General features: G+C 39.7%; 2 protein-coding genes and 1 pseudogene across 29 annotated transcripts in view; 2 read left to right on the top strand and 1 right to left on the bottom strand.

Moving 5' to 3' along the window:
* Window positions 1-23,348, bottom strand: part of LOC125799136 (deleted in malignant brain tumors 1 protein-like) — a 1,283,434-nt pseudogene that overhangs the window by 495,087 nt on the left and 764,999 nt on the right.
* Window positions 1-23,348, top strand: part of LOC107197253 (scavenger receptor cysteine-rich type 1 protein M130) — a 370,936-nt gene that overhangs the window by 8,407 nt on the left and 339,181 nt on the right. The window lies entirely within an intron of this gene.
* LOC125799141 (scavenger receptor cysteine-rich type 1 protein M130-like) overlaps window positions 1-23,348 on the top strand; it is a 259,014-nt gene that overhangs the window by 2,413 nt on the left and 233,253 nt on the right. For 4 of the 14 annotated variants that reach the window (XM_049475181.1, XM_049475182.1, XM_049475178.1 and 1 more), the window contains 5 exons: window positions 921-1,229; window positions 1,342-1,407; window positions 1,714-1,872; window positions 2,002-2,094; window positions 15,471-15,919. In XM_049475181.1, coding sequence (XP_049331138.1) covers window positions 921-1,229; window positions 1,342-1,407; window positions 1,714-1,872; window positions 2,002-2,094; window positions 15,471-15,775 — 932 coding nt within the window. In that variant the 3' untranslated portion in view covers window positions 15,776-15,919. Of the gene's footprint in view, window positions 1-920; window positions 1,230-1,341; window positions 1,408-1,713; window positions 1,873-2,001; window positions 2,095-2,916; window positions 2,968-15,470; window positions 15,920-21,273; window positions 21,374-21,628; window positions 21,694-21,808; window positions 21,836-21,956; window positions 22,018-22,104; window positions 22,187-23,348 lie in introns of those variants that run through there. The other 10 variants (XR_007437977.1, XR_007437976.1, XR_007437975.1 and 7 more) reach the window with 8 other exon arrangements.

The raw sequence follows: 23,348 nt of genomic DNA, 5'->3' as shown, positions 1-23,348 counted from the left end.
CAGCATGCTTTCACTAATAAGCAATTCTTGTCTTTGCTCGCACTGTTTTATTTGTAGTTTGCATATTTTTTTGCACTTTAACATATTTTAGATAACACTTCTACAGTGATATTTTTAACAAAGGTTTAGAGAGGGATTCTGGGTAATGGAGTCCATCAGAGTGTCTATGTAAGTCTGAGGAATTCAGGTGTAGACAGGACAGGTGTGGTGGATGGGGGTGGATAATATGGCCCTAAAACAATATCACGATGTTTCATGGCATTTATCGCGATAACAGTACTCTTGGTGATATGACAAAACACTGAATTAAAGATATTATTTTAAAAATACACTACTGAAACAAAATAAAAATTTAATTCTGTTTTTGCATATGATATGGCACCCCCCCAAACTACGATATAAAAAAATACAAGACTTTTTATCAGATGGTAACAGACATCAGTGATCAAGAAAGTCATGATACTATTAATGCACTCTATATAATCTATATAATTAATAATAAAGTAAAATGAATAATATTGGACAGATAAAAACAGCAACCCCAGTGGTGCCCTGCAGTGATAATTAGGGGTGGGTGATATGGCACGATATTTCAGGGTATAGTATCGTTTTTTGCGTTTGATACGATATGGCACAGCCCTAGTGGTGGAAATAACAGGTGTAACAGACAGCTAGTTTAAAAAAATCAACTGTTTCAACTAAAACAGTAAAACAAGGTAAGTGCTTTTTTTTTTTTACTATGGCTACTTCTGTTTTTTTTTTCTCCTGCTCTCTTCTGCTTGTATATATTTTTCATCTTACAATGCTTTTTTCTCTATCTCTATAAGAACATATTTCATCATACAGTATATACGACTGTTGTAAATGTTTGTAAGACTTTGATGGATAATCATTTTTTTCCCTCTGTGGTGTGTTTGTAGAGCACATTCCTCTGAGGCTGAGGGGAGGAGTAGGAAGCTGTTCTGGATGGCTGCAGGTGTATCATAATAAAACATGGGGGTCTGTATGTGGTGATCTGTGGGACATCAGGGATGCTCAGGTGATCTGCAGGCAGCTGGGTTGTGGGCCGGCGCTGAGTGCTAATAGAAGAGCTGCTGATGGTTCTGGTGGAGGAACTATCTGGATGAACAGAGTGAAGTGTAGAGGGAATGAGATTCACCTGTGGGACTGTCCTCATTCCCTGAAGAACCACACTGACTGCTCCCACAGTGCTGGAGTCACTTGTGGAGGTCAGAGGAACAGACACAACTGAATATATTTGCCTCCTAACTGTTACAGAAACTTTACACATGCTTGAGAAAAATACTTACATCACATTGTTATTTTATGCTCACTCACTAGGCTTCCTGTATCATACTTTGCCTTTAAATAATAAAAGAGGACAGATGGGACATTTTGTCTTGCAAGGTCAGGGACCACTTTTCTCCATTGTAAACAGGCTTGATAGCAACTTCGGTAACTATTGTTGATCATAATGTTGGTCACACACATTTGGTTTCCATCATTTAATAATTGTAATGTTTTTGGGAAGGATAGAAAGTAACAATAGTGAGAGTCTGTATGTGCTTTGCACCAGTCTGTCTAGATCATTCTGTGTTTATAGACATTTCATATGTCATCTTCCATAATATTCATCACAAAATTATTCACATCCAATAAAAGGACTGTGTTCATGTATAAATTGTCTATACATTTTGTATATTTGTTTTTTAGATTCTCAACCACAGACAAGAAGAATCATACTTCCACAAACTCCTCCACCAGCTGTTCCCTCCATCTATCCAGTGTCTCTCCTGGTTCTGGGATCTGTGCTCTTCCTGGCCTTAGTGCTTCTGGTTGTGCTGTTTTATCAGAACAGAGTGCTCAGGAGAGGTAGGGGGATTCAGAGATCATCTACAATCCACTTTCTGTACTTTCTCTAATCATCATTAGTACTTCAATCTGTCATCGGTCTTCTCTTCTACTGAACTGACTCCATGTTTCTCTCTGTCTCTCTCACAGTGATCTCTAAGAGGAGGAAGACTTCAGCTGAGCCTGTCTATGAGGAGATTGACACCAGGCTCATCCCTAAAAGAATTACTGTCTCAACTGAAAGTAAGAGTAAAATGTTTTTTTCTTCTCTCAAAGCAGAAATGTCTGGTCTTTACAGAAATAATGTAGCAGTTAATCAAATACTTGTCAGATAACTCTCTTTTCATATTGTTATATTTTAGTGTTTAAATATTTAGTGTTTTTTTTGTAGATTTTCTTCCTTTGTTAATAAATTACACCAATTTATCTATCTTTTCTTCCCACTGAATAATGTTCTGAATAATGTATCTTCTCATTCAATAAAATGTATTTATAAAAGCTATTGGATAAAAAAACTTTTAACAATAATTTTAGTTTTCTTTGCTTTTTATTGTTCTATGTATTGCTCTTTTATTGCAACTTTAATATTCACTATCATAGGGCACTACCAGTATTTTCAGTTTCCAGTAGAGGGCAGTGTTAGACTTTTAGACCCTGTGGATGTTTAGTTTCTGTAACAGTAATGCAAGATGATTGACAGGGATTATTTTATTGTTTGTGCATGGAGTTTCTGTAGGTTCACATGTGCTGTAGGTACCAAATGTGTAGCACCTCAAACTATCAAAATATGTTACTGTGCCTGTTTACTTTTTTGAGACCAGAAAGTTATTTCTGTGGCGAGAGGTCATGAGATCTTGGGGAAAAGGGAAAAGAAAGAAGAAAAAAAGGAAGAAATAGGGAGACACTTAAATCAGGCCCTCAAACCCACATTTACATTTTTTGTAACAAATAAATAGAAAACACAGACACAAGCAATAACAATAAAAAAAAACACTTATTTAGAAAGCAATTTACAAAGCTTTGATCTGCTCTCCCTCTCCTCTCCTCCTCTATACATCCTGGAAGCCTCCTTCTGCTGATCTTCCTCTTTCGGGTGGGGATGGAGACGGTGGAGAGGCAAGTGCTGCTGCTTGAGCTCCAGGACACTGAAGATGCTGGGTCTTCGGGGACTGGGCCTGAATTTACAGAAGAGAAAGATCTGTAGATTTACTTTCACATAGTTACTGTAGTCCTGTAATAGTTTATCCAAATAAGAAGATCTACAGTTCTCCATAGTTCATACATTTGTCTCATTAACATACACTGTTTTTAGCTTGTATGGGATCCTGGGCAAACCCCTGATTCAGCACTTCTCTCATACCATTTTATACACTGCCTGTATTTGTAATTAATGTACTAAACTAGAAATGTCAAAAAAGTAACCAAATAAATAACTTTACTGCAGGATACACACTATCATGATGAAATAATAGAATTAGTAAAACAACTATTTTTTTTAAACAAGCAAGCCTGGATGAAAATGTTCAGAACAGAGAATTAAGAATGACAAGTATTTAAAATTAAGTACAGATACAGTCCATCATTCATTCTGACAGGTGACTTTAATTTAGTTTTAGTCTTTTGTTTGTCACACTTTAGTCATTTAGTCAACAAAACATTTAAGCCTAGTCTAGTCAAATAAAAAGTATGTATTACATTTATGGTTTTACTGTTTTAGATGTGTATTATTTATTGCTAATATTTATTAAAACACCAGCTTTTAAGTTTTGTTTCATTTAAATTAAGCACAAGCTATTTAAAACAAGGTGTATGTATGGACATATTGACAATTTAAAGAACAACTCCCAGGTTCAGATGATGCAAAAATGAAAGACAACCAAAACTGAGATAAAATGGCAATACAGCTAATTGACATTCTTAAAACTACATTTCATTTTAACAGTTTCTCAACTAGAATCTCTCCTTTACTCACAGCTAAATTGGTGTACTCTCATTATATATATGTATATGATATATATGTGTGTGTGTGTGTGTGTGTGTGTGTATATAATAAAATAGCATTTTAAAATCTAAGAACTGTGATGGAAGGTGTTTATTGAAATGATTCATAATCAATGACGTGTGATGATTCATAAACAATGACGACTATTAATGATATTACTTTTTGTTCTATGCGATGATAATGTGTACTGTGAACATTCTACCCTCAGTGAGCTTTTTTGAAATGCTGAGTAAGAGTTTTCTCTATCTGGCGCCAGCAGTGTGTGTCTATGTGTATGTGTTAAGGAATGCACGTCACAGTTGTTCTACAAATTCTGGCGCCAGGGTCATCTTCCTTTCTGCTTGCAATGTTTTGAGAACCAGCCTGATATGCCCACTAAGGGATTATGTCATACCATCTGTCAGAAGAAGTTGACGTGTCACAATGGTGGCACTGTGCCCATAATTGGGAAGCAAGATAGTAAGGGTGGGGTATAAAGAGAGCGTGGCACTCTTGCAAGGGAGGAGTTCACTCTGTATTCATTACGTGTGGCTTCTCAATAAATCTTGTTACTCATTCTGATCAAGACTCAGAGACTCTGAAAATTTCTTTCTTCCTGTCATTATTTTCCACCACAATTTGGCGTCACGGAACAGGATGAGCATGGTCTTGCGGCGGAGGGGGAGAGACTAGCACCTGCCGAGGACGCTCTCCAGCAAAACAGCTGGGCCCCAGAAGCAAGGGAAAATTCCACAGAATAAGGACGAAGTACCGCGGGGGTAGGTGCGGCCTCTCACCCCTCATTCGCAAATCCAGGCCTCATCAACAAACATTGGTGGTGAGTGACAGGTTAACTAATTTACTCATTAAGGAAATTTTAAATGTAAAATTGTTCTTAAATTAATTTACTCCCCTCCATCCTTCCTTCAGCACTCCACCCTGGACAGTGTATAGTTACATGACGGTGTACAAGACTAGCCTGGTCATAGCGAGGCCTTTATTGATGTATGTAAATATATCTTTGAAGTTAAAGAGAAGACTAGCCTGGTCATAGCGAGGCCTCTATTGATAGACGTGTCATTAGAGTAATAGGTCCCGGGACCGTGGGGAGGAGTGCATAAATAATACTATAATAGTACAGGGTACTGATTGTGTATTAAGCAGGGATAGAAGAAGGAAGGTGAGACGTGATTATTGGGGCTAAATTACTCTGAGTCATTAAAATCGAATGAGAGAACAAAATGGGATCCCAAGTAACTAAAGAATTGAAATTTAATCCAAAAATTCATGATGCAGCTCTTTTCAATCAAATGAGCCAAGACTATATGTGTATGTCTGTGTGTGTTTATGTAGTGTTGTTCAAAGGTTTGGAATCATTAGCATATTAACCCAATTTACATATATTAAAGTAGGGCAGAATATTGAGCCATGCTGGAACTGTTCAATGTAACATGTTTCATTATCTTTATGGAGAATGCTGTAGAATTCTGAGGATGACAGTTTAGTGAATATGTGAGACTGCTTCATGTTTGAGTAGTAGTGATGAGTTATGTACAAATGTCCACATTGTGAAAGTCATCCCTGATTGAAACAGAAAAGAGATGAGGATTCCAGGCTTTTGATACAATGTGTGTGTGTGTTTCTGCGTGTGTTGAATAAAGCAGTGAGAGAGATAGACAAAACATCTCTTCTCTGCTATCTTCTATCACATTTGGTGTGCGTGTCTGTGTGTGTGTAAGTGTGTATGTTTCTAACATTTGTCTTACTCTGATATTCTATAAGCTAATCTAATGATGAATATAATGTGTGTGCGGCTGTGTCAGAATCGCTCCCTATTCCAGAAATAGTGCACTATATAGTGTATAAACCATTTTTGCAATACTGTTTAAAACCGCAGCAGTACATTCTGTTCCCTATATAGTTCACTATGAAAAACCTAATGCATCACAAAATTTAGAAATTCCAAAATATACTATAATGCAATGCAGTGCTGTTGTATCAGACGTCCTCAGAGCAGGACAAACATGGTTTATTGTTTGGTTGTTCCATAATTCGTTTAGTAAATAGAAAATGCTACACAGTGAAAGAGTTAATGAGTGAGCCATTCTGAACACAGCTTCTGTCTTTATGTGGTTTAGGCCTTTTCTATTCTTATTCTTTTCTTATTGAGACTGAATTCAGCTCAGTCTCAGCTGAATGAGATTTAAAGAATACACATATCTAATTTCTCTAGTGGTTCTCATGTATCTCAGTCTATGCTGATCTTTTGATTCTCTTAATGAGGATGGTAGATTTTAGAAACCAGTAAGAAAAGACCTTACTTTCTTTGGAAAGGTTTAATTTGACAAACTTAATATTGTATCTATTACGAGCTGCAGTGAATTGGGTCTCTCTTTCTGACTTTTAAACAAGGAGACATCAGATGTTTTAAAAAAAAAAATATATATATATATATATATGGAACTTTCTGTTTTGCTTTCCATATGTTTTCTATTTCTCGCAATGAAGAACTTGCTTGCATATTCTTGGCTATATTTTGAGTCCCCATCAGAGCACAACAATATAATGTTAATGTTTATACAGTTTAGAAATATCAAGCATTGTTTGGCTGGAAATAATTTTTTGTTTTAGTTATTTCATGAGGCTAAACAATTTTTAACCATGTTAGAATTCCTTTCAGGATTTCTTTTTTATTATTATTTTTTTTCTTTTAAGGGTTTTTTTGGAGGGATTTTTCTCTTTTGACTGAATGTTGCTCAGTGCTGTTTTCTGGGTGTTTGAGAAGGCGGGGGTGGTGCTCATCACAGGAGTTTTGACCCTCAGAGACAGGGTCCTCTGCAACAGTACTGTGAACATCATCTGAACCAGAGCACTTCATGAGGAGAGTCTCAGATGAGAGACTGTGTTTGGTCCAGCTGTCGGTCGATGGCTGGACTGCGTCTTCACCGGACCTGCTGTGATTGAAATGTTACAGCACTGGTCCAGGAAACTGGTTTCAGATCTGGAAGAACTGAGCGATCAGAGACCGCTTCAGACAGCACCTGCTCAACCATCAACACCACCCACCCCCAGCAGCCAATCAGCCCAGTGGATCCACCCCTCAGCCTGAGCCAGCAACAGAGACGTGAGACCAGATTTTTTTATTTTTATGCCTGTTTACTTTTTTTTCATTAAAAGGAGTGATTTTATTTAATTTTTGATGTTTATGCCTCATGTAGAAAATGTTTGGTTAAACTTTAAATCTGGTGGTGACTCAAATTATGACTGTTTTACCTTTCTTTTTAAGGAAAAAAAAAGGGGAGGTTTTAGTTTTTTTTGTTTCTCTTTTAAATAGTGTTTCTCATCAAAAACTTTGATGAATTAAAAATAATATCTAGTTCAGGAAAAAATCTTTAATTTCATTGTAAACAGTAGCCAAACATGGTTGCTGGGCAGATTAATACATTAGAGGCCTATCACACATTGGCCCTCAATTTTCACTGGAAAGTTTTTTTTTTTTTTTAGGTTTACATTATGTAATTTATGTTGCCTAATGACTATGATTTGTATAAAACATTTTTAATAACAATCATCTCCATTAAGGCTTATGTAAGGGAAGTTGTTTACTGGCTTTTGACAAAATTAATACATATAAACTCAGATGTAGTTGTAACTAGCTAAAGTAACCAAGCATGCTGGCTTAAATAAAAATCAACCATTTAAAATCTTATTAATACATCAATGTAGACTATCAACTACAAAAAGAGCTTTGCTTGCTCCAAAAGTTTTTAAAAAATATATATATAGGGTAAGATAGAAATCTTTCTCTTATATGTGCATTAATATTAATGCTAAATTAATTCAATATATATAATAATAACTAGCTTGCTAAACCACCAGCTAACAGTCTTGCAACTATGCCAAACAAGTGAAACTTAAATATGTTTTTATTTTTTGCAATTAATTTACAGGTAGCACAGTTCGCAAAAATATATATTGGAACTGAACAAGGAAAATAAATATTAGGCCAATAACTTCAAACAGGACCACTGCAGCTCATAGCTTCAAAATCACTGTCATAGGAACTAGTTAGTCTAAACTTAGGTGGACCATCCCTACAACAGCTTGTGGACACAACTCCACACACATTTAAATTCTAACATCAGCCAAATGTTTTTAGACTCAAGTTAACAGATGGAAAATAAGTTTACGAAGGATATAGAGGAAATGCACTGACTGCATCATACTCATCAGAGTTTTGGAGGAACTGAACTCTCTACTTAATAACTAAAATAAAAAAGGGGTGTTTTATGCTCTTTGTGTGTTCGCCCTCAAATAACAGCACTAATCAGACTAAATATTCTGAACAATGCTTTCAGGATTTCTGAGTATGTGTAAAGTTGAGGATTGTTTGTCTACAGATTGGCATTAAGAATTTTGGCACATAACAAACTATTTTAAAATAAATACAACTAAGATTAATCTGAAGTGCACAAATAAGTTTTAGATGTGCTTCAAAGGAAGAACTGGGTGATCCCTGATGGATATAAACTGATAGAGAGTTACAAATCTTTGGTGCATAAATACAGAATGCAACGCTAAATGTTCTCAACAAATGAGCTGGAATTTTCGATCTGTCAGGAGTCCTGATATATACTGAGCTGCTAAGCAGTTAAGAGATTTTTACACTTTTTACACTAAATGAATATTAAAATCCAATCTAAATAATCTTCTCTCTTTTTTTGTGTGTGTGAGTTAGAACTGTAGCTGCAGCATTTTGACCAAGATGTAATTTGTAAATTGTAGATAATAATAATTGTAATCCAGAGAATAATGCATTACAATAGTCTAAATCAAAACAAAGGTGTAGATCAGCTTCTCAGCATCTAGTGTAAGAAAATGTCTAATTAATGTATAAAAATATATACATTATTATGGTTGAAGATTAAATTAGACAATGTGAAAGGTTAAAAGAAAATAAGAAGGCATTTGAAAAATAAATGTTGAGACTATGTATTCTATAGTCTAGAGCAAAAACAGTGACAATGTTGAAAAACATTGACTTGATTTTAACACTTTTATAAGTTTATGTTGTAATTCTGAGAAAAAAAAAAAATCTAGTAAAATTTGTTTATGAATCTTCTCAGATCCATGGTGGGCATAACGAGGCAGGGAGAGTCCGGCGTGGGGACTGGTGTGCAATAGGCCCCAGCATGTCCACAGCTGAGATGAAGAAACACTTGTTCTCATACTCTGTATGCGGACACTTGTCATTACTCCCGGGGCTTCTTAGGCGTTATGTAGACCATCATGGAATCTTGAATGATTCCATTTGGTCTAGAAGGGGGGAGTGAAGGGTGTGATTGGAGATAACCACACCTTTACACTCTTATTCTTAAATGTTTTATACATTTATATATACAGTAGATACAATAGAGTTAGATACTGCATTTGGGCTAGACCGTTTGTTTAATGAAGGTAAAGAAAATTAGCTGTAAAAAGAAAATTTCATTATTGATTCAGAATCAAAGGGGGGAATGTGATGGAAGGTGTTTATTGAAATGATTCATAATCAATGACGTGTGATGATTCATAAACAATGACGACTATTAATGATATTACTTTTTGTTCTATGCGATGATAATGTGTACTGTGAACATTCTACCCTCAGTGAGCTTTTTTGAAATGCTGAGTAAGAGTTTTCTCTATCTGGCGCCAGCAGTGTGTGTCTATGTGTATGTGTTAAGGAATGCACGTCACAGTTGTTCTACAAATTCTGGCGCCAGGGTCATCTTCCTTTCTGCTTGCAATGTTTTGAGAACCAGCCTGATATGCCCACTAAGGGATTATGTCATACCATCTGTCAGAAGAAGTTGACGTGTCACAATGGTGGCACTGTGCCCATAATTGGGAAGCAAGATAGTAAGGGTGGGGTATAAAGAGAGCGTGGCACTCTTGCAAGGGAGGAGTTCACTCTGTATTCATTACGTGTGGCTTCTCAATAAATCTTGTTACTCATTCTGATCAAGACTCAGAGACTCTGAAAATTTCTTTCTTCCTGTCATTATTTTCCACCACAGAACTTGCTGACAAATATGATTCATCTTTATTCTGAAGTGCTCAGAATAGCAGAGGACTGACAGCTTAGGTACCATACTAATGCATACATAACTACATAGGTAGTTAGTTATCTATATTGTAATAAGTTGTTCACAGTCATTACATTGCAAAAAACTAAATCTTAGCAAGTTAAATTATCTAAATTTAAGGCAATAAATCTTATTTTCTTCTCTGATAAGACTTTTTGTCTTACTAAGCATTGTGTAAGTGTTAGATTCAAGATTCAAGATTCAAGATTTTTATTGTCACATCACAGAGTACAGGTGTACATGTGAGTGAAAAACTTGGGTGCAGATTCCCACCAATGCGTAAAGAATAATATTTACAAGAGAGTAATAAAATAATATAAAATATATAAAAATAGGACATACAGATAACTTACAGTATAAACACTATTTACAATACACTTAATTACAATAAACATGATAACTTACACTATAGACAAATATTGCACAGAACAGATATGCACAGATGTAGATATGGATAGTGTGGAAGTAGTCAGTATGTCACAGTATAGCTATGAGTAAGTGCAGGTAAGGAATGAGTTGAGTGGGGAGTGCAGGGGGCAGAATGCTGTATAATATGGAAAAGTCTGATAGATGCAGTGTAAAGTAAAGTGCAGGGTGCAGAGTTTGTATGGGTGTCAGTGGGGTGGGTTGGGCAGAACACCGTTCTACTGGCTATTCCACAGCCTGGTTGCTTGGGGGAAGAAGCTGTCTCGGAACCGGCTGGTTCTGGTCTTCAAGCTTCTGAGCCTCCTTCCACTCGGCAGCTGTGAGAACAGGGAATGGCTTGGATGGAACGGGTCCTTCATGATCTTTTTGGATTTCCTCAGGCAGCGGTTGGTGTATAAATCCAAAAGGTTTGGGAGCTCAACCCCAGTGATGTACTGCGCTGTGCGCACAACCCTCTGCAGGGATTTCCGCTCCAGAGCAGTACAGTTCCCATACCAGGTGGTGATGCTGCCCGTCAGAATGCTTTCCACAGTGCAGGTGTAGAAAGTCCTGAGGATGCTGGGGTTCAGACCAAACCTCCTCAGCCGTCTGAGGAAGTACAGGCGTTGTTGTGCCTTCTTCACCACCCGTGTGGTGTGTTCTGTCCATGTCAGATCCTCGCTGATGTGAACACCCAGAAACTTGAAGCTGCTGACCCTCTCCACCGCAGTCCCGTTGATGGAGATCAACGAGTATGCTTTCTCCTGCTTCCTGAAGTCCACGATCAGCTCCTTGGTCTTGCTGACGTTTAGAGAGAGGTTATTCTCCTGGCACCAGTTTTCCAGGATGTTAACCTCCTCTCTGTAGGCCGATTCGTCGTTGTTTGAGATCAGGCCAACAATTGTTGTGTCGTCAGCAAATTTGATGATGACATTGGAGCTGTGTCTGGCTGTGCAGTCGTGGGTGTACAGGGAGTACAGGAGCGGGCTGAGCACACAGCCCTGGGGCGCTCCGATGTTGAGGGTCAGTGAGGAGGATGTGATGTTGCCCATCCTCACCACCTGCTGTCGGTCTGACAGGAAGTTCAGGATCCAGCTGCACAGTGTGCTGTTCAGACCCAGATCCCGGAGCTTGATGTCGAGCCTCGAGGGAACGATGGTGTTGAATGCTGAACTGTAGTCCACAAACAGCATTCTCACATACGTGTCCTTCTTGTCCAGGTGAGAGAGGGCAGTGTGCAGGGTCAGGGCGATCGCATCGTCAGTGGATCTGTTCTGCCTGTATGCAAACTGCAGTGGGTCCAGGGTGGCAGGCAGTGAGGAACGGATGATATCCCTAACCAGCCTCTCAAAGCATTTGCTTATGATGGAGGTTAGGGCAACAGGTCGCCAGTCATTCAGACAGGTGGTGTGGGCAGTCTTTGGAACTGGCACAATGGTGGCCAGTTTAAAGCAAGCTGGCACAACAGAGAGAGAGAGTGATGTATTATAAATGTCCGTGTAGACTGCTGCCAGTTCTCTATAGCAGGCTTTAAGCACTCTCCCGGGAATGCCATCCGGACCAGCTGACTTGCGTGGATTTATCCGCTGAAAAGCTCTGCGCACGTCAGCTTCAGAGACGGAGGGTGGGATGGGATCAGCGGTGGGCGGGGCGCACTCTGGGAGCGCAGCGGTGGGCGGGGCACACTCTGGGAGCGCAGCGGTGGGCGGGGCGCACTCTGGGAGCGCAGCGTGATCTGCCTCGAATCGAGTGTAGAAGCGGTTCAGCTCCTCTGGCAGCTCAGCGTTGGTGCTGGTCAGAGTGTGAGAGCTTCTCTTGTAGTCAGTGATAATGTTCAGACCCTGCCACAAGCTCTGGGTGTTGGCTGTGTTGAACTGTGCTTCCACTTTCTCTCTGTACCCACGTTTGGCCGCTTTTATGGTCCTACGGAGAGCGTAGCTGGCTCGTTTGTACTCCTCCGTATTTCCAGATCTGAAAGCGGCGCTGCGTGCGCTGAGAGCGGAACGGACGTCACCGTTCAGCCAGGGCTTCTGATTGGGGATAGACGCGCACTGATCTGAGGGGCACTACGTCATCCACGCACTTGCGAATGAAGGCGGTGACTGTGTCTGCGTACTCGTCGATGCTGCTTGACGAATCACGGAACATCTCCCAGTCCACGTGATCAAAACAGTCCTGAAGCATAGCTTCCGATTGGTCAGACCAGCGGCGTACCTCCTTGGTGGTGGGCGGTTCTCGTTTCAGCCTCTGCCTGTAGGTGGGCAGAAGCAGGATGGAGGAGTGATCTGATTTGCCGAACGGGGGTCGGGGGAGGGCTTTGTAGGCTCCTCGGATGTTAGAGTAGCAGTGATCAAGCGTCTGGGTTTTCCGCGTGAAGCATGTAATGTGCTGAAACAGTGCTGGACAAAAAGTTTTAAAGTTTGTCCGGTTAAAGTCCCCTGCAACAATGAGTGCAGCCTCCGGGCGCGCGGTCATCTGCTTGTTGATGGGCTCGTGTAGCTTCCCGAGTTCGAATTCCGCGTCCGCACGCGGGTGTATGTACACTGCCGCTAAACACAGTCCTGTAATCTCACGAGGTAGCCACACCGGCCGGCAGGAGATGATCAGATATTCCAGCTCCGGCGAGCAGAAAGACTCGATGAAATGTACATTCCTCCGATCACACCAAGCATTGTTGATCAGGAAACATACACCACCTCCCTTACTTTTCCCAGAGAGCTCTTTGGATCTGTCGGCGCGGTGCAGAGAGAACCCCGCGGGTTCTATGGCGTGGTCGGGTATGTCCGCGGATAGCCAGGTCTCTGTGAGGCAGATCACGCTGCAGTCACGCATCTCCCGCTGGAAAGCGATCCGTGCGTGGAGCTCGCACAGCTTGTTGTCCAAGGACTGCACATTAGCCAGCAACAAGGTGGGAAGAGGCGGACGGTGAGCGCGGCGTCTCAGCCTGACGAGCACACCGGCTCGCTTGCCTCTTTTCCGGCGTCTGCGTCGCGTGCGTGGCCGGGCGACCCAGGTGAATGGAGCCTCTCCGATGTTAGGGAACAAAGGATCAGCGTTGTGGAACTCAAAGTCCGGTTTGCGGTGAGTGATCGACGATCTGATTCCCAGGAGTGTTTGTCGGTCATATGTGACGATGCCAGTAACATTCAGTGCAAAAAGAGTAACAAGCAAACACAAAAACAAAGAAAAACTGCTAAAATAAGTGGGAGCTCGCAACACGGCAGCCATGCTCGGCGCCATCTTGATGACGTATTTTGCTTATTTTAGGGATAATTATCTTAATCATTCTTACTTAGAATTTGTAATTTGAACTCAAAATAAGCACAATTAAGCAGCAATCAAGTTATTCTGATTCTTGTGTCCATAAACAGTGACTTTTTTGCTTGATTTAGGTGTTACTTCACTCATTTTGAGACTTTGCCATTGCTTTTTTGTAAGAAATCTTACTAAGAAATTTTTGCTTACCCGATTGGCAGATTTGTTTTGCTTAATACATATATTTGTCTTAATTTGCATATATTTTATGTCTAGTTTTTTTTTTGCAGTGTAGTGTAAACTGCACTGTGAAGTTTTAAATTAAGGGATGAAATTAGTCCCCCTGTGTTAAAAAAAAGCTTCTTTTACCCGGTGAAAATAGTCACACTTCCATTACATTATGCTAACATTACTTTGTTTTAAAGCAACTGACCTATAAAGATAGTGAGCCAAATTTAGGTCGAGCCAAGTTTATGAAACTACACACTTTTACTGCAGTACAGATTTACACTCTCTACTAAATAATCCATCTCAAAAGCAGAAAAAACGTACTTTATACTGGGAGGCTATATCGTTAAATATAGGGAGTATAGGGAATGTTTTCTTCTGATTTTGAGCTGGACTTTTTAGCAGGGTCAACATTACTGGCTTTCAGGAGCCTAATCTTTAAATTCTTAACAATTAGCTATATTGTAGCGAAGCTGCTTTTATATTCTGTTCACTGTGAATTCACTGTTCTGTTCTGTTCTGTGCTGGGCTTGTGATTGGGGTAGGGGGAGGGGCAGAGCAGGAAAGCGCGTGTGTGTGTGTGAAGGGAGAGAGAGAGAGAGAGAGAGAGAGAGAGAAGAGCTGCCCGTGAGTGTGTGCTGAGAGTGAGAGCTAGAGTTAACCAGTTAGCACTAGCCTTTTGTTATTTTTCGTAGTGATGGGCATAACAGCTCTTTTAGATGAACTGAACCATTAGAATAAGTTCACTAAAAAGATGGGAGACGGAAAGGTCTCCCGTTTTTTTTTACAAGTGTTGTAAAAATATATATAAATAACAAATATTGAAATATGTAACTAAATGTTGGGTTTATTATACGATATCGTATAATAAACCCAACATTTAGTTACATATTTCAATTGTTATTTATATATATTTTACAACACTTGTAAAAAAAACGGGAGACTTTTCTTATTATGTTATTTATTTGTAATGTGATTTATATATATAAATCACATTACAAATAACATAATACAAAAAATAAGTATGAACTTCTGCAACATAGATATTACATTAAGAGCAAAATTAACATAAAAAAAATACATTCAGAAGAAAGTATCAACTTCAATGTGCAATCAAATTGAAAATAAATAGCGTAACTGTAGTGCAAAACAAAAGGTCAAGAAACTAAAATAAATACATATAAATAAAACAAAGACACATCCATACGCTCACTGTTGTGGGTGCAGAACAAATTAAATCCAAACAGGATCATCATGATAAAGGTGGCCTTATGCCCTTTACTTCAGAAACTTTGTCTATTGGTTATGAATATGCTTGTTATACAACTATTATTACTAATAGTAATAATATTATAAAAAAATAACCACGATAACAATATTGTTGAATTACTGAGAGACTGACTGAGTGACGCGGTGAGTGACGCAACTTCCGGTCTGCGTACCTGCTTGCTGTTTGTTTAGCTCCTCTCTGTTTTAGCTATTTGTTTACGTTTTCTACTACTTATTAACTTTTAACCGTCTTATAACCTTCCTAAACTTATAAAATCCCTCAGGTAGCCATTATTTTTGTGTTATTTATCGATTTTTGCCGTTTTTTTTGTGTGTTTTGTGCTTACTTCGAGGTAATGGCGTGTGCGGAGGATCGTGCTCTCCTGACACTCAGCGAGGAGCTCGTACGTCTGGATCAGCAGATCCACCGCCTGCTCGAGAGGCAGTCGGAGCTCCACAGGCAGAGGACGAGGCTGGAGGAATCCCGCGACGCCGCCTTCGCGGCCGTCTCCAACCCGGTGATGCCGGCGCGGCGGACCCCGGCGGTCGTTTGCTTCACCCCCGCTCCGGGAGGGGCCTGGGAGCGGCAGCGCGGCCGAGGAAAGCGGGTTTCCCCCCTACCTTCTCAGCCGGATTTTGCCTCCGCAAACCGGTTTGAGGTCCTCAGCTCGTCGCCGTCGCCTCCTTCACCTCCCACAGCCCCGAGGAAAACAGATAAGGGCAGTACCCTCATTGTCGGAGATTCCATTGTTAGCCATTTAAAGGTGTCTAACGCTAAGAGTAATGCTGCAGTGTCGTGTTTTCCAGGAGCTCGGGTCCTGGACGTCGCCCGGCGGCTTCCTACGGTGGTTCGGCATCGCGGGGACCCCGGCACCGTCATCCTGCATGTGGGTACCAACGACACGTCCGCCCGGCGCAGTGAGGTCCTGAAGGAGCACTTTCGCACTCTTCTGGACACCGCTCGCAGACTGACCCGCGCCCGCCTCCTCATCTCTGGTCCGATGCCCACCTACCGCCGCGGGAGCCAGCCGTTCAGCCGCCTCTACGCTCTCCACTGCTGGCTGCGGGACTGGTGCTCTGCTAGTGGAGTTGGCTACGTGGACAACTGGGAGAGTTTTCGGGAACGTCCAGCCCTCTTCCACCGAGACGGGCTTCACCCCAGCCGCCTGGGATCCACCGTCCTCTCTGGTAACATTGAGGCGGTGCTACGCCGGGACTGACTGGCCCTAACCAGTCATACCGGCCAGGTTAGTGGTCTAAGTAATGGGCAGTTTAGTAATATACATTGTTCTAATGAGTTATCTTGCCACTTTCCTGTGCATAAGGCTGTGAGTTTTAATTATGTGCCTTTTTCAGATACAAGTGCATTTTTACCTGGTAGGATTGAGACTGTGTCTGTCCCCCGTGTCGCTCGAAACCGAAAAACTCAGAAAATCTGTTTTAATAATCTTATTAAAATTAAAACAACAGCATCCGTCTCTCAGAGTACCAGCAGCGTCCGTATGAAACTAGGGCTATTAAATATAAGATCGCTAGCACCAAAATCAGTTATTGTTAATGATATTATTACTGATAATCACCTTAATGCACTATGTCTGTGTGAAACCTGGATTAAACCTGATGAATATATCGCTTTAAATGAGTCTACCCCCCCAGGTTTTAGCTATTTCAGTTACCCACGCATGCGTGGCGGTGGTGTTGCCACAATCTATGACTCAATGTTAGGTATATCTCAAAACTCACAATTGGATGCTAAGTCGTTTGAAGTTCTTAGTCTTAAAGTAGCAGGCCCGTCTCCTGCTTCCAAAACGCAGCATTCGTTTCTGCTTATAACACTGTATCGTCCTCCTGGACCATACTCAAATTTTATTAGTGAATTTGCTGACTTTCTAGCAGCAGTAATTCTTCTTTCTGATAAGATCATAATTGTTGGAGACTTTAATATCCACTTTGAAAAGGACCAGGATCCACTGAAAATTGCATTTAAATCAGTTTTAGATGCTCTAGGCTTTAAACAAAATGTAATTGGCCCCACTCATGTAGTCATACATTAGACTTAGTTTTGACACTGGGTATTGAGGCTGAGAATATAGTTACTCTTTCTCAACATGACTCAATATCCGATCATTATCTAATTATGTTTGAAATAGTTTTTAATCAAAATATCCTCCTCCCGCCCCGCTATATCAGCAAGCGTAAAATAACAACCGCAATTGCTAATGAATTTGTAAATAAACTCCCCGACTTAACCATCTCCCTTCCGTCCTATGAGCATGATCTCGAGCACAAAACAGAAAATCTACAAACTGTGCTCCGCTCTAACCTTGACCGCGTAGCGCCGACAAAAATAAAACAAATCAGGGATAAAAAGCTAGCACCGTGGTATAATGACCACACACGTACATTAAAACAAACCGCTCGTAACTTTGAACGTAAATGGCGACACACAAAACTAGAATGTTTCCGGCTAGCATGGCAGCATAGTCTCACAGACTACAAAAAAGCCCTAATTAAAACAAAATCCCAGTATATTTCATCGCTTATTGAGAAAAATAGAGACAATCCTAGATTCCTTTTCACTACTGTGGCTAAACTCACCGGCAGTCAAAAACAAACTAGCTCCGTTATCCCTGTCGACATTAATAGTAATGATTTCATGAAGTTCTTTGATGATAAAATTAATAGCATTAGACAAAAAATTCAGTAGAGTGTTTCAGCCCGGTTACAGAAAAAGATTTACTTAGTGTAATTAACTCATCAAAATCAACATCATGTATATTAGATCCAGTACCCACACAATTATTGAAACAGGCACTGCCAAAGGTGGGAAAATCATTACTAGAAATAGTAAATTCATCCCTTAGCATGGGCTACGTACCCAATTCTCTTAAATTGGCGGTCATTAAGCCCATTATCAAAAAGCCAAATCTGGACCCCCGCGAGCTTGCTAATTATAGACCAATTTCTAATCTTTCCTTTATAGCCAAAATCCTAGAAAAATTTGTGTTTAACCAGCTGCGCTTGTATCTACAAAGTAATAGTATGCATGAGGTTTTTCAATCTGGATTTAGACAAAACCATAGTACTGAAACAACTCTACTTAGAGTAACTAATGATTTACTTTCAGCTCTTGATAGGGGCAGTAATGCCATCCTTGTACTGCTAGATGTAAGTGCTGCCTTTGACACCATAGATCACGCTATTCTACTTGATAGGTTAGAAAATCTTATAGGAATTAAAGGATCAGCCCTCACCTGGTTCAGATCTTATCTGAGAGATTGATTCCAGTGTGTTTACTTAAATAACGAATGCTCTTATCAGTCTAGAGTAAAATATGGTGTCCCTCAAGGATCAACCCTGACTCCATTACTCTTTACTCTTTATATGCTACCACTGGGTAAAATTATCCGTAGGCATGGTATTAACTTTCACTGCTATGCTGATGACACGCAACTTTACATATCTGCTAAACCCAACGAGGAGCTCTGTACAAATCAAATAACAGACTGTATTAAAGACATTAAAAATTGGATGACACACAACTTTCTCTTACTTAATTCTGATAAAACTGAGGTCCTTCTATTAGGTCCTAATATTGATAAAAACATAAATGTTAATACTGTAGACATAGACGGTCACTTAATTATACCTGGTAAAACTGTGAGAAACCTTGGGGTCATCTTTGACCCAATTCTTTCGTTTGATGCTCACATATGTAGCATAGTCAAAATTGCATTCTTCCACTTAAGAAATATAGCTAAAATCCGCAGTATACTCTCTCTGGAAGATGCTGAGAAGCTGGTACATGCATTCATAACCTCCAGGCTGGACTACTGCAACGCGTTGTTGGCTGGAAGTCCACATAAATTACTCCATAAACTCCAGCTAGTTCAGAATGCAGCCGCAAGAGTGCTTACCAGAGCTAGAAAGTTCGATCACATTACACCTATTCTTTCATCCCTACATTGGCTACCTGTTAGATTTCGTATAGATTATAAAATACTTCTCCTGACGTATAAATCCCTTAATGGTCTGGCCCCGCATTATCTACAGGAACTCCTTACTCCTTACAATCCGCCGCGTTCACTCCGCTCCCAAGACGCTGGCCTGTTATTAGTCCCGCGCATTAGAAAAAACTATGCAGGAGGAAGAGCGTTCTTTTATAAAGCTCCCCAACTTTGGAATAGCCTCCCTATTAATATACGGGACTCAGACACACTCTCAATCTTTAAATCTAGACTCAAAACATTTCTATTTGCTCAAGCTTTTGAGTAATGTCTCATTACAATTTTCTTCCTCTTACAGCTTATCCAGCAAATATAAACCCTGTCCTAATCATCTGCTTTCTCTTTCTCTCCCCATGTCCTGAGCTGCTGCTACCAGTGCCCATCCCACTCCAGCAGAGTTTTATAAAACCATTCTAACCCCTTTCTCTTCCCTCCCCTCTCTGTTCTCTATCTCTATCTTTCTCACATGTGCTGAGACGCCTGGCCGGCCGGTCTTCCTGGATGTGTCCGTCTGTGGTTCCAGCTTTCAGGAATCAGCCCTGTCCTTCTATTCATCAGAGTTATTACACAACCCTTCTAACTCCTGCTTTTTTTTTCTCTTCCTTTCCTTTCTGTTTTCTCTATCTATCTCTTTTACATGTATGGAGATGCCCTGTTCCTGATGTTCCCAGCCTGGCTCTCCACTGCCCGCTGTGTTGTTCTCCGGCTCTGCAACCCTGCACTGATTACCATTAACACACTCAGTATCTGTTTCTGTATTAGCCATAGCTCTATAGTTTGTGCCCATCACATTCTTATATTCATAAATTAGTACCTGTTATATTAGCCATAGTTCACATTAATTCTCTGTACTGTTTTGTTCTGTTATTTGTTTGTTGTTTGTTTGTACTGAGCGGGTCAACCCGAGTAGGATGGGTTCCTCGGACTGAGTCTTGGTTCCTTCCAAGGTTTCTTCCTCTTAAAGGGAGTTTTTCCTTGCCACTGTGTCACCATAAAATTGGCATCTCTGTGGTGCTGCTCATAAGAGGCGTGGACCTGTTTTTCCTGTAAAGCGGCTTTGTGACAACCTTTGTTGTAAAAAGCGCTATATAAATAAAATTGAATTGAATTGAATTGAATATACGTTATTATTACTATTACCAGGCCTCAACCTTGTTTTTCTTTCTCGAGAGCGCCAGCCCTGATAACAGTTCAATGAGTGACCGAATCACTGAGTGAACGAGAGCACCAGCCCTGATAACAGTTCAGTGAGTGAAGGAATCACTGAGCATTGAGCAAGTTTCCTCGCAATTAGAGTCTCCGCCACCAGATTCGCCGGTGATTCAGTGATTCACAGACCACACAGCAGTTCCCCTGCCGGCCTGTGGGGTCGCTGCTGAGCTTAACTACTGAACTGAGAAATTAACGAATCAGCTGGGGAAGTGATTGGATTCAGTTCGTTCACTCAAATGATTCATGAACGACACAACACTAATTTTTCGGCGTGGTTGCGGCCTACAGCAACCTGTGTTCTAAGTTGAGTCAATAAAGCGACTTAAACTGCCTACTCGGTCCTTCTTTCAGAGTCCAGGCGGACGCTACAATATATTTAAAACCCCTTCAGTCCAGTAACAGCTGTGTTTATTTGTTTTTTAAAATCACTGGTTAGCACTGGTTGATCTCAGTTCATAATATTGCAGCAAATATCCAGCACAACAAACCCAGCTTTAAACCCAAACCATCGCTGTATAAACAGAGACAGAGGAGAAGTTTTCTTTCAGAAACAGCGAGGGTTACCTGCGTGTTTACTAATCCGTTACTCGTTCGTGCTGGCGTTAAGATCATTTGCATGTTAGGTGGATTTACAGGGCTAACGTGTATTTATCTTATTAATCTTTAGTGATAGCAGGTAAAATCTTGGCAATGAAAGCTATATGAGTCTCGTGGCTCGAGTTTATGGGGCGTTTGGGGACAGTAGAACCAAAACAGCTTAGCTATGTAAGTTAGTTTGCTAACTTACGGAGCTACTTCATGACGCAGATTAGTCCATTCATCATTAAATTATCATACAGTGCAAAGAACAAATGCTGTGTTCAGATGATGTGGTAAACTATTCATCTACATGTTGTTCTTTCTTAGCTATTCATGTGATTTTCTCTATCATTAACAGGGTGGTGAGCTTCCTGAGGGCTTTGAGGATAGTTATCCTGGTGCGTGTCTTTCGTCTGGCCTCTCAGAAGAAAGATCTGGAGAAGGTCACTAGAAGAAAGGTGAGGATCTAAATGGATGCTGGCCATCATTCTTTTATTTTAATTAAATTATATCAATTATTCATATAATGAAATGTTAAACTTAATTACAGTTTGATTATTTCATCATGATTCAGAGAGAATTAAATAAAAAAAATTAAACATTTTGATGTATTTAGAAATAGGTTGGAAAATTATTAAAATCCATCAAAACCTTTTAAAATACACCCAAGTTACTGTTTGTATGCTGATTTGTGGCATTTGTGAATCTTGCAGGTATCTGAGAACAAAAGGCGGTAACAAAAAGGATGGATTTGATTTGGATCTCACCTATGTCACAGGTTGGGATGCTTTACCTAATTATGTAATCTTATTTGAATCTAGATTTTCTGCTTATGGTTTGGGATCCAATAGTTAATAATGTTTGTTGCCATGTCTTTTCCCTCACCTGGAAAGCAGGCACTCTACAGAAATCCCATAAAAGTAAGCTTAACAATTAAGAAAATAAAATAAAACTGAAAAGTCTGTAGAAGGCAATTATTTTAGCTGAATTATTGATTTAAACAGATTTTTATGTAACAATGTTACAATTTGCTGTATTTAGGAAGCTGCCATATTTCTGGACACAAAGCATCCCGATCATTACAGAGTTTACAATCTCTGCAGTAAGTTAGATCATATAATATTATATTATATTGCTGGAGACACTCAATAAATGAGTGGTGCTGAGCATAGCTTTGGTCTTGTTTCAGGTCAAAAAGGCTACGATCCACTGTTCTTCCATTACAGAGTGCAACGAGTGATGATTGACGACCATAACGTACCGTCATTAGAGTAAGTAATGAGCAGCACTTTACTCAAATGCTTCTTCTGCCGTTAACGTTGTGTTCCATTTAGCTTTTATGTTGGATGTTGGAGCTGGGAATAACTTCACACCTGAGTCGACAACGTTCTGTTAAAATAACTGTACAAAATATGTCGAAAAAATGTCTTACCCTATAAGTGAAACTTGCACCTGTACATAACTAGCTATTTTTGAGGTGTGTATGAAGCACTGTGGAACAGGGTCATGAAAAACCTGGAAAAGTCAAGGAACTTGAAAATAGTCATTTTCAGGCCTGGATAAGTTTTGGAAAAAAACAAACAAAAAAAAAACAAAGTCAAAGTCAAATTTACTCTTTGTGATCTTTGTGTTTCCATTTATCGACTCTGTTTATCGACTGAGAAAAGCTATTTAAAAAATAATTTGATAACTTGATTGGAGTTTCAGATGGAATATAACTGTAAATTCACAGAGAAAAATCTAGGTGTTTAGGCTGTAATTAAGCTCTTGCTCTCTTCCACTCTTTGGGAAGCATATTGGTTATATATGCAAGTAAATTACCAGTAATGGTGACAAGAAGGCAACATTTAAACAGATGCATTTAAAAGCTGTTAAAAAATAAAGAATCTACACAATATAGACACAACCTAAACATATTCCCTGACAGCCAGATATATGCCAAATTAGTTTATTTAAAAATTGATTCTGTTCAAAGTTTTAAACAGAAGATTCTATATCATGTTTGATGAAAGTGTGAAATACTGTTTACAGGTTAAACATTAGAAATGTTTACCAAATGTTTATGGGCCTGAGCTGATTAATACATCAGTGCAGAGTGAAGTAATTTAGCCCTACATTATGGAGCGCTCAGAATTTGACACATTTTATTATTGAAGATTGTGTCTTAGCATTGCTTAAATAAATGTTTTTTTTAATTATTTAAATATATTTAATGTAAATATAGGCCTACTATAATCAGTTTTGATATACATTCTTGTCTACTCTGATGTTTTAAACACGCTATGGTCATTAAAATGTGCTGCGAAAGCATAGAAAAGGCACAGAAAATAATTTAAATTTATAGGTTAACACTATTTGTAATCTACATGTGTATACATATTTTACCCTTGTTTTCTTTTTTTCCAGAGGGAATTATAAAATAAGCTAAAGACT

This window comes from Astyanax mexicanus, chromosome 2, assembly GCF_023375975.1.
Source record: "Astyanax mexicanus isolate ESR-SI-001 chromosome 2, AstMex3_surface, whole genome shotgun sequence".
Classification (NCBI taxonomy): domain Eukaryota; kingdom Metazoa; phylum Chordata; class Actinopteri; order Characiformes; family Acestrorhamphidae; genus Astyanax; species Astyanax mexicanus.
The sequence above is the reverse complement of the archived record's forward strand: the minus strand, read 5'-3'. Positions and strand labels throughout refer to the sequence as shown.